The sequence below is a fragment of the Haliotis rufescens genome, unplaced genomic scaffold (assembly GCF_023055435.1).
Source record: "Haliotis rufescens isolate VD_foot unplaced genomic scaffold, xgHalRufe1.0.p SCAF_22, whole genome shotgun sequence".
Lineage (NCBI taxonomy): Eukaryota > Metazoa > Mollusca > Gastropoda > Lepetellida > Haliotidae > Haliotis > Haliotis rufescens.
The window spans coordinates 5,588,937-5,604,496 of record NW_025963913.1 but is presented as its reverse complement, the minus strand read 5'-3'; the positions used below and the strand labels follow the sequence as shown (position 1 = coordinate 5,604,496).

General features: G+C 39.4%; 2 protein-coding genes across 2 annotated transcripts in view; both read left to right on the top strand.

Annotated features, from left to right (window-relative positions):
• The first annotated feature begins 139 nt into the window (after nt 1–139).
• On the top strand, nt 140–5,426 carry LOC124136280 (ER membrane protein complex subunit 3-like). Its single transcript, XM_046502153.2, has 7 exons — nt 140–310; nt 1,257–1,314; nt 1,435–1,528; nt 1,790–1,894; nt 2,765–2,846; nt 3,601–3,680; nt 4,205–5,426. The coding sequence occupies exons 1-7, from the start codon at nt 162–164 to the stop codon at nt 4,405–4,407; spliced, it is 771 nt and encodes a 256-aa protein (XP_046358109.1). The 5' UTR covers nt 140–161; the 3' UTR covers nt 4,408–5,426.
• Nucleotides 5,427–8,714: 3,288 nt separating this feature from the next.
• Nucleotides 8,715–15,560, top strand: part of LOC124136281 (serine/threonine-protein kinase TBK1-like) — a 28,551-nt gene continuing 21,705 nt past the window's right edge. Inside the window, exons 1-3 of the mRNA XM_046502154.2 lie at nt 8,715–8,885; nt 10,435–10,560; nt 13,125–13,265. Coding sequence (XP_046358110.1) covers nt 10,435–10,560; nt 13,125–13,265 — 267 coding nt within the window. The 5' untranslated portion in view covers nt 8,715–8,885. The remainder of the gene's footprint in view (nt 8,886–10,434; nt 10,561–13,124; nt 13,266–15,560) is intronic.

Below are 15,560 nucleotides of genomic sequence, written 5' to 3'. Positions count from 1 at the left end.
TACCCGCCTTATGATATCATATACAGTATTTGTCTTAATTAATAGTGTGAAAAAATGTATCTTTGATAATCAACTTATTAATATTCTATTATGCTAATGTATTTTAATTCATAGAAATGAACAGTCCCTGATACCCGACGTCACTTCCTCTGAAAATCAACATGGCGGAGCTGCTGCTTGATTCCAACATTAGAGTTTGGGTTTTCTTACCTATAGTTTTAATCACATTTCTGATTGGCATAATTAGACATTATGTGACAATTTTGATATCCTCAGAAAAGAAGTCCGAATTACAGCAAGTATCTGACAGGTATGTCGGAATGGATATAGCTAATTTGTTTCGCCGGTTTACGGACGTGCAGCTACAGCTCATATTTGCGAATATAAATTTTGGCATCGGTACAAAAGTTCAGACTTTCAGACGAAAATTCAATTTTTTTGGCAATACTGCAGGGTTACTGGGTAAGACTGCAGATTACCGGGCGCAGCTTAAAGCGCTAATTGGCGACTTGATTAGACTCCTCTCTGTGGCACGCGTGCCTCGTTGATCCTGCCTTAGGGTTAGGCACAGGATCATTTAACTAATAATAATAAACAAATTCGCAAAAAACTCGTAGACGAGGCACATGGTCCTGTGGGTTAGGGTATACTACACCCAGCCATAGGACCACATCACTACAATTCTATAATTGTTATTATAGAATTGTATATGGGTAGTACTGTGCCCCAACTCTACTCTTAGACCTTGGATTCCTTTTCTGACCCAGTTCCCTTGGCGATCTTTAGGGTTAGGTATTCCAATAAAACACACCTTCACGGTCCTTAGGGTTGAGTTCCCCTTGCCAAATAAAACAACCCTTTACGACCCTTCAGTTTAGGCGTTAGCTAGTTCACCGCTGTCAACACGTTAATCCAATATAATTTAGTGTAACAATACTAACATGCATTATGTGTGATTGTGCACAAGCCCCCCGTTGCTTTTAAATCCGAAAAAATGCACTTGGTAAAGTGCAGTACTCCCTAGGGTTTATTCATCCTATGACAACAACAACAATCTAAAATCAGTTTATATTCATGTCAAACATGTTTAATTTATGCGAAGCTAGTTACCGTTTTGTTTGGTGCTGTTTATGCTATAGCCCTATGATCCAAGGATTTGTATGTAGGAAACCTTTTTGCCAACTTCATGATCATAGTCATGATTTTATAAGCTTTATGCATACACAGTGCTTTATTAATTGTTTGCTTTCTTACAGCCATGCACTCATCAGAAGCAGAATACTGAGAGAAAATGGAAAATATATACCAAAACAGGTAACTTATGTTGTTGCAGAAAACTTATTCTATTATTTCACTTCCCAACTTGAACATTGTTGAAAATGATGAAGTAATAAATTTCATAATTATATGCATAATTATTGTTCTGTTTTCCAGTCATTCTTGGTTCGTAAGAATTTCTTCAACAATGCTGAAAAGGGATTCTTCAAAACAGAAAAAAGGGAAGCCCAGGTCAAGAATCCTATGACAGGTAAACTTGGTCATGTCGTGCTAGAGCTCTGTGTTATACATGTAGTGTAGGAAGACATTGACATGTAAAAGCATTGGGGGGGTAAATGAAAAGAATCTCTTTAAGTATTCACTTATTATCTTGATTTAATCCTGTAAAGTAATAAACACAATTATTATTAAATTGATCCTGAAACATCATTTAATCATATCACATTGTACATGACTCAAGTGTGAAATACATGAAACTGAAGCTTCATCATGTTAATCATACCTTTATCAGACCCGACAATGATGACAGACATGATGAAAGGCAACATCACCAATGTTCTTCCTATGATTGTCATCGGGGGCTGGATCAACTGGGCTTTTTCAGGATTCTTGACCAGTAAGTAGACTAGACCCTTTTTGATGACCAAACAGTCTCTCCATATACAATGTATAATCATTGAAAATAAATCTTATCTTTATCACATTCCGAGTAGAACTGGTACAAGGGTTATTAACGAGGGAGTATGGGTTTACACCACTTTTAGAAACATTCCCTTCATGTCATATCAGAGGAACATCAGAAATGGTCTGTACACATTGTCCCCCTTCTCAGGAATCAAACCAAGCACATGACATGACAAGTCATGGCTTTTCCCCTTGTGCCACCACTCAGGGTTATTAGTAATCTGGTACTACTGTAATGCATTTTTCAGCTATAGATATTATATAATAGTTTCGATCAATTCCCTTATAAGTTATATTTTATATGAAGTTTGTTTACTTTTAAAATTTGTTTGAATTGGTAGCATATTTTTCTATCTTAGTATCTATTACATTTTAGTGTTTATTGTTAAAGTGATAGGTATAGGTATATTTTCAGTAACGTAGCTATTTATATATAGGGGTTAATAATAAGCATGAAAAGCAGACAAGAGAATATTTTGTTCAACTTAATTTACTTTTTGAAGAGGGGGTGGTCAGGTAGCCTAGTGGTTAAAGCAATCACTCGTCACGCTGAAGACCCGGGTTCGTTTCCCGACATGGGTACAATGTGTGAAGCCCATTTCTGGTGTCCCCCGTCTGATATTGCTGTAATATTGCTCACTCACTTACTTTTTGAAGAAGACATGAAATAAACAGAAGAAAATGCCTGTTCAGTATCTTGTGCTTGTGTTTTATTTTTAACATTTATACATGAACACGAATGTTGACTATTGTTGACAGTGGTTGATGCATTGAAATTTAACCAAGTGTCATCTGCTTACAGCAAAGGTTCCCTTCCCTCTAACGCTGAGATTTAAGCCAATGTTGCAGCGAGGAGTAGAGCTGGCCTCTCTCGACGCTTCATGGTAAGTGAGGATTCTGTGCCCTGTGTTCATGGTGTAAGAAGATCTCAAATGTAATTTATTTTAGTGCTCCCCTTTTCTTGCAAGATGAACCTGATGACATTAATGTGGTTTTCAGATTTAACTTTAGCAGTGTACAACATTTAGCTTGAAAGTAATAGGGCCCTTGTCATAACCCTTATTTTTTAAATGAAACTTGAGGGGCCTCTAGATGCTGATACAATAGCAGCAAACCTCAAGGACTCCCAAGGTGAGGTGAAATGTTGCATCCAAGATTATTGCACTTATAGCGACGTGTGTGCGTGTGCGTGTGAGTGTGCGTGCTTGTACTAGTTCGGACTGATGCCGATTTATAGTGCTAGGCCACCGAGATACCATGAAGCAGTTTAACATGAATAACCCACTCAGACATGGTATACTGACTTCGAGCTAACCAGTCCTTGTTTTAGCCCCTTAATGCTGAGCGCCAGACAGGGTAACAACAAGTACCATCTTTTAGTGTCTTTTGGTATGACACAGCCGGGATTAAAATCCGGACCTTCCGCTCTCCGGGCGGACACTCTACCACCAGAACATAGAGGCAGTCCAAGGACTCCCAAGACCATGTTAATATTGAATAGTGTATAGGATAGTGAAATGAAGACTTGGGATGCACTCATATAGATCCTGATAAATGTTAGTACCTTTTAATAATTTCCTGCTGCTATATTGGACCTGATTTAAGTAACACTAGTGATGTGCTGTTGATGTGTTGCAGGGTGAGCTCTGCCTCATGGTATTTCCTCAATGTGTTTGGGTTGAGGAGTATGTACACCCTTATACTTGGTCAAGACAATGGTAACTATGATCTTTATTGTTATTTGTTTCTTCACTACATGTTGTATGTATTCAGGGATGGAAATGAACCAAGAATGTCTGCTAGTGATAACATATAGCAATACCCCCCAAATGTTTGAATTTCTACTAATGCTTAGGATGCCTTTAATATTAACAAAACTGGTCCAGGCTAGCAGGCTAGTGCTAATTTGCATCCCTGAACATGAACGGCTTGGGTTGTCCAGAAACTATTTTGAACACTGCACTATATGTTGCCATATTTTTTACCAGGATCTAGACTGTGTAAATAACTATGTGTGAAACTGGGACACTGTGTCAGTATAAATTTTCAGGTAATCATAGACACGTGGGTTGATGTCCTCATCGTGGAACAATAAGAATGGGATAAAATGGTGATTCAGGGATTCTTTTTAAATCTGTGAGGACTGCATAATAGCCAAAAGCCTAGTTGCCGATACTCCCCCAAAAGCCATGGAATGTTTTTGAAAAATGTTGATTACCATTTACCTATTGCCTGTTGCCAGCTGCTGACCAGACAAGAGTTATGCAGGAGCAGATGTCAGGGTCGGCCATGATGGCACCTCCGGACCCCATGAAGGCCTTCAAGGCCGAGTGGGAGGCCCTGGAGGTGTGTACTCATGACTGGATGCTGGAGGCGGTGGAGGAGGAGCTCACAGGGGGCATCATCCAGCCAGAAACTATATACATCAAAAACAAATTTGCATAATCATTATCATTGAGCTATGTATTGATGTAAGTCATAAATTTTGTTCGTAAAAACAATTCATTTCTGATATTCTGACACTATACTAAGGATATCTTTGTACCATTTGTTGTTTAGTGTATAGAGGAATAAGATAAAAATACAGACTTGATGTCAATATTGATATACTTGTGTCATTTATATGCTGTTACTGTGTATTTATCTCGAGTTTCCTTGTCATCCTACACTCCTCGTAGTTGTGCTCGGAAACAGGTGCCCCAGTCACCTAAGTCGTTGATTATTTACAAGTCGCTATGATATAATTGGAATATTGCTGACTGTGGCATCAAATAAGCATAAATAGCATATAAAGATTCACCATACATCATGCATGTTATAACATAGTTTACTGTATCAGTTGTTTGGGATGGTGGCACAGTAGCCAAGTCATCTAAGGCTCTGCAGTTTGCTGTGCAGAGTTACATCCCTTGGGTGCCAGAAACCTGCGATGCTGGGTTTGAATCTCTGTACGCCCTGATTATCTGTCTAGGTTTGTAGAAGTATACCCATGCTTGTGGATTGCACCAAAGTGGTTAATGTCTAAGACCTGCATCACTTTGAGTTTTTCTCTCTCATCAAGCTGACATGCAGTGATATGACTGATACAGTTTAAAGTGGCGTTGAACTCAACTCACTCATAGTTCTGCTGCATGTATTGGTGTGAATGTTCAGAGCAGCTGCTCTCAAATCTCTGTGTACCATCCTCATCCATGATAAACAAACCTTTCAGTTCTTCACACTAGAAGAATGAAAATAATATTTGTTTGGGAGAAGGAATGCTTGCACTGGTGTTTCACTTATGTGTGTCTGGGAAACCAATGTTTGTTTACATCATGCATTGTTATTTCTGAGGATGGGGAGTGATGTTTGTAGTCCTTGTTTGTATCATTATTCAGACTTGAGGAATGTAAAGAAAAGTGTGACTGTCAAGGAATGAGCAGTACTTCTTTTTTCCCTTTGTGTAATAAAAGTTCTCAAACAGGTTTCAGTGTTGAGTTATATGTGAAGCATGTTCTGTTATGGATTGCTTTGTTTTTAGGGTTGATGATACAAATATTACTATGACCTTACATTGTTTAGGACAATATAACTGTTTCTAACGTTTGGGCCACAACTTACTAATTATTTGTTTCTTGGAATTGATGCATCCATGCTTCAATTTCTATCTGTCTCATTGTCTTCCTTATCTGATAGGTTTGCAACACAGGTGTAGGACTTAAATAGAAACTCTGAAAGCTGAACAAACAGATTGAATAATAGCTTATCCTTGATATCCCACCAGTCCATGAGATGCTGACGTCTGACACCATGACAGTTATAGACATATGGGTCATGAAATCTTGGAGAAGCCATGGAATTGTAGTTTTGAGTTTCCAAATCTAGGATTAGTTTTGGAAAATATTCTTTTATTAAATCGTAAAAGAGTCATGAAGAGTATGGGTCATGAAATCTTGGAGAAGCCATGGAATTGTAGTTTTGAGTTTCCAAATCTAGGATTAGTTTTGGAAAATATTCTTTTATTAAATCGTAAAAGAGTCATGGCAAAATATAATAATTAATAATACATATTTTGACCAAAGTAAGAAGTTTGAATTAAGTGAGTTAAGTTGGTTATTTTGTCTGGATTTTCATTGATATAATATAATTGAAAACTGGCATCATACCTTGGAAAAGTCATGAACATTTGTCAGACTTGTAGTGATGAATGAACCCTGACAACCCTATCTTCCAAACCAGTAAACTAAGGACAGTAAACAAAATTGTCACTTTCTTGACCTCCACAAAATATGTTGGTATAGGAAACAGTGGAGGGTTTGCCCCAGGCAACCAGGAAGGTTGAATTTCTGTTGGCCCCGCCCCTCCAATGTTACTTCGTGGGGACAGTGTAAACATAGTTACCTGACAATCAATGAGAAAGGCTGTCGAAGGGCGATTATTTTATCCGCTATATAGCCAATATTTGCTCAAACCAACACATAAACATCCATACACCCACACACAGGATTCACCCACTTATAAGTCTGATAGTGGTAGACACGACCTCATGCGTATATAAATAGATTTCTATTACTTCCACTCGGAGAGGTTGAGTCCTTCCCCCTGTCCTATAATACTGCAACAAGCGAGGTGAAACAATCTTCACTTCTCTGCTGTTATCTTACTGTGTGTCATGTCTACCACTGGTTAGACTAGATTATCGCGATAACAGCTGGAATATTGCGGACTGGCGTCAATTAACATTCACTCATGTTCGTCCACACGCAAGAGGTGATGTCACATTATAAGACATACTTAAAAGCTATATTTAATCAAACCAACCACAATTTTTTCATTTTTCATGAAGATCCGGTTTAGAATAGGTCTTCAACGACCCATGCTTGCCGTAAAAGGCGACTATGTTTGTAAGAGGCGACGAATTGGATCGGGTGGTCAGGTTCGCTGACTTGGTTGATGCGCGTCATCGTATCCCAATTGCGTGGGTCGATGCTCAGGATGTCAATCACTGGATTGTCTGGTCCAGACTCGATTATTTACAGACCGCCACATGTAGCTGGAATATTGTGCTGAGTGCGGCGTTTTATTGCACGATAAACAATTCCCTCTCGTCGTTTATTTCTTAAATATATGAGTAAACATCACAACACAACAAACACTGGTCTGTGCTGCGTTTTTCAACAAACAAACAAATTAAATGAAATGATACAACTGGACGGCTCGGAGTCAGTATGAAGTGTCTGAGTGGATTACGGACTGGTACAAGCAGCCACACAGACACGTGCACATCGTTACATGAGTGTAATCATCTTCGAAGTGACGTTTACCGCAATTTCACCAAGTCACCATTGTGTTACAATGGATACCCTAAACCCATTCGTCATCATAACTTCGTTTCGTAGAAAGTCAACACAGAAATTCTCTCGTCCGTGACGGTTGTTTTTAGCGTCGTGGCATTAATGTCGGTCTCAAGACGAAGCTGTCCGACATGGTACACTGGATAATCGACGGTGGTGTTTCTCTGACTAAATTAGCTACTTTGGCCAGTTGATTGACTAACATCACAGATGAACAGATATGATGAGACTGCATCGCACAGAATGATGTTATATATTATTATTTTGTAAACCGTTTGTTCGTTACATCTCTTTTTAAAGATCATACAACTGAAACCAGCAGAGAGATTTTCATTTTGATTTAAAACAAACTACAAGCTACCCCTACCCCTTATTTTTAAAAGACAGTACGAGTACAGATAATTACACTCATGTAGCGATGTGCACGTGTCTGTGTGGCTGCTTGTACCAGTCCGGAACCCACTCAGACACTTCATACTTCAAACTACAAGCTATCCCTACCCCTAATTTTTAAAAGACAGTACAAGTATAGCTTGTGAGTTCACATAATTTAGGGCATTTTATGAAATGTAAAAACATAACGTATCCGTGTTGTCTGTGTCACGTGTTGAGTTGTGGCTGATTGTAAAGAGCATCTTCAAATTGTGATTATGTGTAATGATAAAGATGCAACCTTTTATTGGGGTCCTATTTCCCACTTTCGTTGGTAACGTGTCAGTTCTGCAAACTGGAGACATGCACCTAGCTTTGTTCTTGAAACGTAATGAGTTTGAGACAAGAAAACCGATATGTGCGTAACTTCTCTTCATGTTCAAACCAACATTTGGGATTCCGTTAAAGATGCAAGTATCTATTTATTAGAAGTTCTCATGAAGTATAGAAAATAAACCTAGATCTATCTCATTTTAGATATAATTTAAAGACATTCAGTTGGCGTACTGAAGCTCTAGTGTTACCAAATCATATGTTGTGACAAAAATATATGCCTAAGGGGTGAGTTGAGTACTCATTGGCTCCATTGTAACTAACGGTATAAACAGATGACTGGAGCATGAAATTAGTTCAATTTACACACTAAGTCTTAGTGGAGAATGAACCAAAATCGACGTAAAACCCAAACTCACTCACTCACTCACTAACTCACTCACTAACTCACACAATCATACATACCAATTTTAATTATCATATTTACATTCATTCATTCATTCATAATTTACACTGTATAATCGTTATCGGCGAACATACAATATAAACGGTGAGTTATAAAATGGAAACAATTTGGGTGGGTGTCGATGCGTCACCTATATCTTTGTGTTGATGTAATAAGTTCGTAAACTCTTAACATGATATTTTCATAGGCGCTTCATCGTGTCTTCACACACTGGTTCGCGGTATGGAGCTTTCATCCCGGAAGCGAAAGCCAGTCCTGACCTTTACCTTGATCAGTACTACTGTGATGGCACTCTGTCTACAAGGCTAAATTAGAGGGGAAATACTCGACTGTATCGTTGGCAGATTTCGGTCGGAGTGGATAATGATGAGACCAGAAAAGAAATAACGTTACCAGGAGGTGTTACAGCCGTAATCAATGTGAGTGGATTCAGGACAACTTGTTCACCGTCCATAACGGGAGTCGTGCTTGTCCATCAGTGAGACAAGATATTATGTCATTGCTTACCAAAGTTGTCTTTCATTATCAGATTCATGTATGTTTTGATCTTTATAATGATAGTATCAAATGATCACATTTTTTTTTTATTATTCAAGTAAACATGACATGTTCACATATGATGTCGAAATACATTGATTACATTATTTCCTTTTGAGGTGTATCGGCCCCAGTGGTCTTGTGCCAGTGTTCAGTGTAGGACTAGATGTAGCGTGCGCCATGCAATTTACATATAGAGAAAACAGTGCCTTATTACCCAAATATGTATCTAATGTGTATGTGTATTTACTATATTTAGCACCAGGGAATATTTAACTGTGTCCCTATGGGTTTTACAAGCTATGGTAAAACAACTTGTATACACCATGTACACCAGCGTAAGTGAAAGATTGATCAAAGTTTTACTGTAAAAGTGTAACAAAAATCACAATGAAATGCTGCTCACTCCTACATACAAAATGTAAGACAGTGTTTGCATTAAAACGAATGATTTGAAACAAACAAAAGTTGTTTGAAGAATAAATGTTATTTCAAAACTCAAACACATTAATTTTACTGAAGGAATTATTACTGCCTGCAGACTAAAGGCCGTAAGAGGCCGTAAGAGGCCCTACTGAGTAAAATTACTACCCCCAGTAAAAGTGGTTGCTTGTGGGGTTATTGTCTTCAATATTGCTCCCTTCCCAGAAGCCAGTTTGCTTGTTGTAACGGTTGATGGCCATGCTTGGTGACTTGCTGATTGCTATCGATCCCTGATGGCATGGATCACTGCTTGGGGCTGAAAACTGGTCTCTGAGCAGGTCTATATAAATTACTGATGTGTGATAACGGAATCCACCTTTTAAGCAGAGTGTGGAAAAAAGTTGTTTTGATGAATATTGATCAAACTTAATATTTGATTAGTGTGGTATCCATTTTGCCAAGTCACATTGCCCATTTATTCCAAATATATGATTGAGGGATAAAAATGATGCAAAGAGAAGTATTTTTAAGTATTCATAAGTCACATATATTTCTGGATCCAATCCTACTTAACCTATGTTTTTCTATCAATCAGATTGTAGTGGTACACTTTAGAAATACTTCTGGGCTAGAAAAGCTAGGTCCCAGCCCTTGCTTGTCTTATGAGATGACTTAGCAGAGTGGGCACTAAGACTTAGTGACTAAGTTAATAGGGTCTGATATGGGACGTTGCTCATAATATCAATCACTGGTTTGTCTTGTTCAGACTCCATTATTTGAAGGCTGTCATGATAAGGCTGGAACGTTGCTAACTATGGTATTAGACAACAAAGAAAGAACTATTATTTGACATGATAATTCATGAGCCACATTCCTACCATGTCTGTCACTATCTTTCCTTCAAATCTCAGTTATAATATTGCTGTAATCATGGTAATATTGGGCTCAATTCACTCTCCTTTAGATCCATTTGACATGTCTTCAATATCATTATATCAATGCTACTAGATGACATCCTCATCATCATCATCATCGTCGTCCTCTGTCCTGCGGGGGTCCAACAACTTCGTATGGGACCTGAGCCGACCGCTGGGTCAGGGGGCCACCAGCATGGTCTACAGTGGCAGGAACAAGGTAAATACTGTCTGTTGGGCTATGGCCATCATGCTTACCCCTGGTGAAAACAGGGATTTATGAACATAGAAGTCAGACTTGGTTGTTGCATGTCATCGTTTCCCAATTGCGTAGATTGTCCAGACTCAATATTTACATGCTGTCATAGATGGAATATTGTTCAGCGTTAAACAAACAAACAGACTAACGAACAAACCATTCTTAAGTATCTAGTGTATTACCCAGTATATTTTGATAAATTCCCTAGGCCAATTCACACTATAGCTGCATTCTTAGAATCTTAAGTCCAGTTCAAATGACAGGATGCTAGGAATAGCCATCCAATCAAATTAACCTATTTTTTCATGATTGACACATCACCTGTACCTGTCTCCTCTTGTTGGATATCGCCTCCAGGACACCTAGGATTGGCTGAGAGTATAAGGACTTACCTGCCTCAGTCTTAATACTCAGGGAAACCGTATTCCAGTGCAAACATCATGATATTTCTGATTTGATGAAGCTTGCGGAGGACTCGCTCACACAGTTTTGGAATCTATCTGAACTGTTCAGAAGAGTTCATTTGTTGATTTCAAGCTTTCGGACAAGAGACAACAAAATTGGAAGAGATGGTATCGTCACTTCTTTAAAACTGTTTGCTCTTCACACTGAAGAACCAGGTTGGATTCCCCACATGGGTACAATGTGTGAAGCCCATTTCTGGTGTCCCCCAACAGGATATTGCTGGAATATTGCTTAAGGCAGCGTAAAACCATACCCACTCCCTCACTCACTCAAATGGGTCATGGGTATTTATGATAATAGAATGTAGAAATAATATGCTGGACAAGCTAGGATACTTGAATTCCAGCGTGAAGTCATGTTACATATTGTAATAGTGCCATGTACTGTTTCTCCTGTCATCATCAGATTGATCACGTTGAAGATACGCTCACCTGGCTCACCTGGCTTACCTGACAATAATTGTGACTTGGGCCACAATTTGATATTAATTCAACTGCATCCAAATGTTAATAAAACATCAGACAGGGTTTTTTATTAGAATATATATATTTTTTATCTTAAACTTTTCAAGGCTTCTGTACACATTAACTGTCAACAGGTGTGATTGTATAGAGCATGAGTATTCAGTAGGACTGTGTACCGTAAATCTTGACATAAATGCGCCTCTAAATTAATGCAACTGCTGCATCCTAGCCAAAAATGCAACTCAATATCAATGCAAAGTCTCTCCCCCCTCCTTCCAACCCAAGCAGATTTTTAGAAAGAGATACTGACTTTTGTCCACCCGGGGCTTGATCCCCGGCTGCGTCATACCAAAAGATGTTAAAAGATGGTACATGTTGTTACCCTGCCTGGCACCTGGCACTCGACATTATGGGGCTAAAACTAGGACTGGTCGGCTAAGATTCAGTATACTGTGTCTGAGTGGGGTATTCATGTTAAACTGCGGCATTCTATCTCAGTTGGCTGGCACTAGTACAAGTAGCCACACACACTTACACATGCATGCACATCGCTATAGAAGTGCAGTAATCTTGGACACAACCTAAGCCCCATTTCTCCTCACCTCACCTATTGATGACTTGAAATAGGGCTGTGACAAGTCCAAATTTACTACCCGGGTACCCAGTGTAGGTCTCAAGGGTTGGTAACAAACAAAAATGTCTGATTGGGAATTGTTTTACCGCAGGCCTGGCCAAAACTATTTAAATACATGTATGAAACAATCAGATCATGCATATACTGATGTAGACTTAAGCTTTATCTTTACTCAGAAATGCAAACGTAAGCGTCATGTAGTTTGTTTGTTTGTTTGTTTGTTTGTGGTTTAACACCACACTCAGCAATATTCCACCTATATGACAGTGGTCTGTAAATAATCGAGTCTGGACCAGACAATCAAGTGATTGATAACATGAGCATCGATCCACACAATTGGGACGCGATGACATGCATATCAACTTGTATTGTAACCACTGAGCTATAGTGAGTTTTTGTCTTTAAACAATATATCACATGACTAACCATGGGTCTGGGTAGTCCTGTGGGTACCCGGGTCCTACTCAGTACCCACCCGACCCAAGTACCCAAGTTACCTGTCCCAGCCCAACCTTGAAACAGTTGACAGAGAATGTATCATAAATGCCAAGCTTTTCATCGTATGATGGAGGGGCAATGGGGCAGCCTAAGGATGGCCATCCATTAATTCATTCATTTATTATGGCATTACATATAAACTATGACTTAAATCTAAGTAAGTAACTTACATATGGTTAGCATGGTTAGAAGATTTGAAACTAATGTGTATGATTGTCCAGGGATTCAGATATGGTGGAAGAATGTGTGCAGTTTTCTGCTGTCAAGATAATGTATCTTATCAGGTTATAGAGAAAGGGGAATGATTGTATCCTTATGTGGTCAAGAGGCCAATCTGAGTGACAAAAGCTGTACTGTTTGAAGGAGTGACAAATGTATGATCTTCAACTATATTTTGCCATGTACAACAGTTGTTGAAACTGATTATAGCTTGACAATAATTGCCTGTATTGTCATGGTTACAGAGGACGGGGGATGCTGTGGCTGTGAAAGTGTTCAACGCCTCAAGTTACCAGCGTCCTGCACAGGTCCAGTTCAGGGAATATGAGGTCATGAAGAAACTAAATCACGAAAACATTGTCAAGTTCCTGGCAGTGGAAGAGGAGGTAGGGATGATCTCACAGAACATAATGGAAACTGACTCCGTTCCTACCTTCTGATTGACTGTGTACCTGTATCTGATTGACTGTGTACCTGTATCTGATTGACTGTGTACCTGTATCTGATTGACTGTGTACCTGTATCTGATTGACTGTGTACCTGCATCAGATTGACTGTGTACCTGCATCTGATTGACTGTGTACCTGCATCTGATTGACTGTGTACCTGTATCTGATTGACTGTGTACCTGTATCTGATTGACTGTGTACCTGTATCTGATTGACTGTGTACCTGCATCTGATTGACTGTGTACCTGCATCTGATTGACTGTGTACCTGTATATGATTGACTGTGTACCTGTATCTGATTGACTGTGTACCTGTATCTGATTGACTGTGTACCTGTATCTGATTGACTGTGTACCTGTATCTGATTGACTGTGTACCTGTATCTGATTGACTGTGTACCTGTATTTGATTGACTGTGTACCTGCATCTGATTGACTGTGTACCTGTATATGATTGACTGTACCTGCATCTGATTGACTGTGTACCTGTATCTGACTGACTGTGTACCTGTATCTGATTGACTGTGTACCTGTATCTGACTGACTGTGAACCTGTATCTGATTGACTGTGTATCTGTATCTGATTGACTGTGTACCTGCATCTGATTGACTGTGTACCTGTATCTGATTGACTGTGTACCTGTATCTGATTGACTGTGTACCTGAATCTGACTGTTTGTGTACCTGTATCTGACTGACTGTGTACCTGTATCTGATGGACTGTGTACCTGCCCTGTATTGACTGTTTACCTGTATCTGACTGACTGTGTACCTTTATCTGACTGACCGTGTACCTGTATCTGATTGACTGTGTCCCTGTATATGATTGACTGTGTACCTGTATCTGACTGACTGTGTACCTGTATCTGATTGACTGTGTCCCTGTATCTGATTGACTGTGTACCTGTATCTGACTGACTGTGTACCTGCATCTAATTGACTGTGTCCCTGTATCTCGTGGACTGTGTACCTGTATCTGATTGACTGTGTACCTGTATCTGACTGACTGTGAACCTGTATCTGACTGACTGTGTACCTGTATATGATTGACTGTGTACCTGTATATGATTGACTGTGTACCTGTATCTGATTGACTGTGTCCCTGTATATGATTGACTGTGTACCTGTATCTGATTGACTGTGTACCTGTATATGATTGCCTGTGTACCTGTATCTGATTGACTGTGTCCCTGTATATGATTGACTGTGTACCTGTATATGATTGACTGTGTACCTGTATCTGATTGCCTGTGTCCCTGTATATGATTGACTGTGTACCTGTATCTGACTGACTGTGTACCTGTATATGATTGACTGTGTCCCTGTATATGATTGACTGTGTACCTGTATATGATTGACTGTGTACCTGTATCTGACTGACTGTGTACCTGTATCTGATTGACTGTGTCCCTGTATATGATTGACTGTGTACCTGTATCTGATTGACTGTGTACCTGTATCTGATTGACTGTGTACCTGCATCTGATTGACTGTGTACCTGCATCTGATTGACTGTGTTACAATATATGATTGACTGTGTACCTGTATATGATTGACTGTGTACCTGTATCTGATTGACTGTGTACCTGTATCTGATTGACTGTGTACCTGCACTGTATTGACGGTGTACCTGCACTGTATTGATTATGTACCTGTATCTGATTGACTGGGTACCTGCCCTGTATTGACCGTGTACCTGTATCTGATTGACTGTGTACCTGTACTGTATTGACTGTGTACCTGTATCTGATTGAGTGTGTACCTGCACTTTATTGACTGTGTACCTGCATCTGATTGACTGTGTACCTGCATCTGATTGACTGTGTACCTGCATCTGATTGACTGTGTACCTGCACTGTATTGACTGTTTACCTGTATCTGATTGACTGTGTAACTGCATCTGATTGACTGTGTACCTGCATCTGATTGACTGTGTACCTGCCCTGTATTGACTGTGTACCTGCACTGTATTGACTGTGTACCTGCCCTGTATTGACTGTTTACCTGTATCTGATTGACTGTGTACCTGTATCTGATTGACTGTGTACCTGTATCTGATTGACTGTGTACCTGTATCTGATTGACTGTGTACCTGCACTGTATTGACCATGTACCTGCACTGTATTGACTGTTTACCTGCACTGTATTGACTGTTTACCTGTATCTGATTGACTGTGTACCTGCACTGTATTGAGTGTGTACCTGCCCTGTATTGACTGTGTACCTGCACTGT